Genomic DNA, 1,783 nt, shown 5'->3' with positions numbered 1-1,783 from the left:
CCCCCCCCATCATTGCTTGACAACCAGTGCTGGTGTGTTTACATCCCCGTAACCTAGCTATTTGGCAAGGTGCCTGATAGAATAAGTACTTGGCTTAAAAATAAACCCTGGGGTCAATTTGTTCAACAATAAACACTTCAAGGCAGTGCTCCAGCATGGCTGCAGTCAAATGGCTGAAACAAATAAAAGAATATATATACAAGGGGAAGCCAAATATTGTCCACACTTTCGCCATAACATATCTTTATTACTGTCACACTGCCTTTTGTGCATGTGTGCTTATAGTTGGTACTATTGTGGTCAAGTGATTGAAGTTTGAGGTTGACAGTGCCACTTTTCTGTCTGGCTTTACAGTGTAAGCATGGCCCCCTCCTCTAGGAATGTGCACTAAAAGAGAACAAAGATCTGTGATCCAGTTTCTCTGGTCGGAAGGTCTTGTATCAGGTGCTGAAATTTATCAGAGGCTTTTAACATAATACAGGGACAGTGCACTAGTGCGAAGAAGTGTGTATGACTGGATCAAGAAGTTTAAAATAAGCCGGACAAGCGTGAAGTATGAAGAGGGAGCAGGACACCCATCAACTGCCACCAATGACGAGAAGATTCAACAAGCTCGAAGATGGTAATGGTGAACCAGCGAGTTATCATCGATGTGGTTGTGTATGTAGCTGTATGCATATGGGTATGTAGCTGTATGCATATGGGCATGTGCAAGTACATAAATATGTGTGTGTATATGTGCATACATAGTGGACTGTATGTGTATATGTGCTGACAGTGATTTTGTGCTTATAGATATACCTCGTCTATCTCTTCACAACAAGTGACTGTGGTTTTCTGTTTTTTCTTCTGAACAAGAAAATAAAATTCACATTCACACAGAGATTCATTGGAAGGAAAAATATTAAAATTCTAACAAATTCTCATTTGAAACAACAAGAATTCCATGGGTCTCTTCTTTGCTGAGTGACTCACACCAAAGAGAGTGACTTTGACATCTTTAATAACAACACAGAAACAGGATTTAGGCATGGCTATGTGGTTAAGTATGTAGCTTCATAACTATGTAGCCTCAGGTTCAAGCCCACTATGCAGCATCTTTGGTGAGTCTCTTCTTACTATGGCCTCAGGTTGGTCAAAGCCTTATAAATAAAATTTGGTTGACAGAAACCAGCAGCAATTATTTTTTTAAAACTGGACCAATTCTGATTAGATATAATTATAATGCATTAAAATTTTCAGTTTCCCAGACACTAATTTTATTATTACAATTACATCATGGAAAATATATATATTAACCGTTCAAAAACTCAGTTAACTTTACTTACACATTTATTATTTGGAGTCAAAATTTTCGTTGCACCATGACTTGGTCAGTGTGATAAAAATTTTGACCCCCAAATAATAATGGTTAAAGTGAAGCTAACAGTTTTTGTGTGTTTTTAAATGGCTAATGTCTTCTAATGCTTGTTTCCTTCATCCTTGTTTACAAGTAAAAAAACATTTTCACTTGTAACTTCACTCCCTGAAACATGTATGACAATGGTGGTGGTGGTGGTGGTGGTGGTGGCAGCAGCAAACACCACCACCATCATCACCATCATTACTATCATCATTGTTACATCTGCATTTTTTATGCAGGGACTGAATGAGACTTTGTCCAGCAGTTTTTTCTTTTTTTTTTTTTTTTACAACCAGATGCCCGTCCTGAAACTTTGCAGAGAATTACACCGAGTTATTCTAAAAGCCAGGAGATGGCCAATTATGCACTCTTTTGTTTCCC

General features: G+C 38.1%; 1 protein-coding gene across 7 annotated transcripts in view; it reads right to left on the bottom strand.

The window, feature by feature from the left end:
* Positions 1-1,783, bottom strand: part of LOC106884491 (chloride channel protein 2) — a 154,668-nt gene that overhangs the window by 30,965 nt on the left and 121,920 nt on the right. Inside the window, exon 19 of one of the 7 annotated variants that reach the window (XM_014935906.2) lies at positions 802-849. The exons of the other annotated variants lie outside the window; for them this stretch is intronic. Within the exon in view, the coding sequence (XP_014791392.1) occupies positions 802-849 (48 nt within the window). The remainder of the gene's footprint in view (positions 1-801; positions 850-1,783) is intronic. 7 annotated transcript variants of the gene reach the window in all.

This window comes from Octopus bimaculoides, chromosome 12, assembly GCF_001194135.2.
Source record: "Octopus bimaculoides isolate UCB-OBI-ISO-001 chromosome 12, ASM119413v2, whole genome shotgun sequence".
Taxonomy (NCBI): Eukaryota; Metazoa; Mollusca; class Cephalopoda; order Octopoda; family Octopodidae; genus Octopus; species Octopus bimaculoides.
This window is presented reverse-complemented; position numbering and strand designations above follow the sequence as displayed.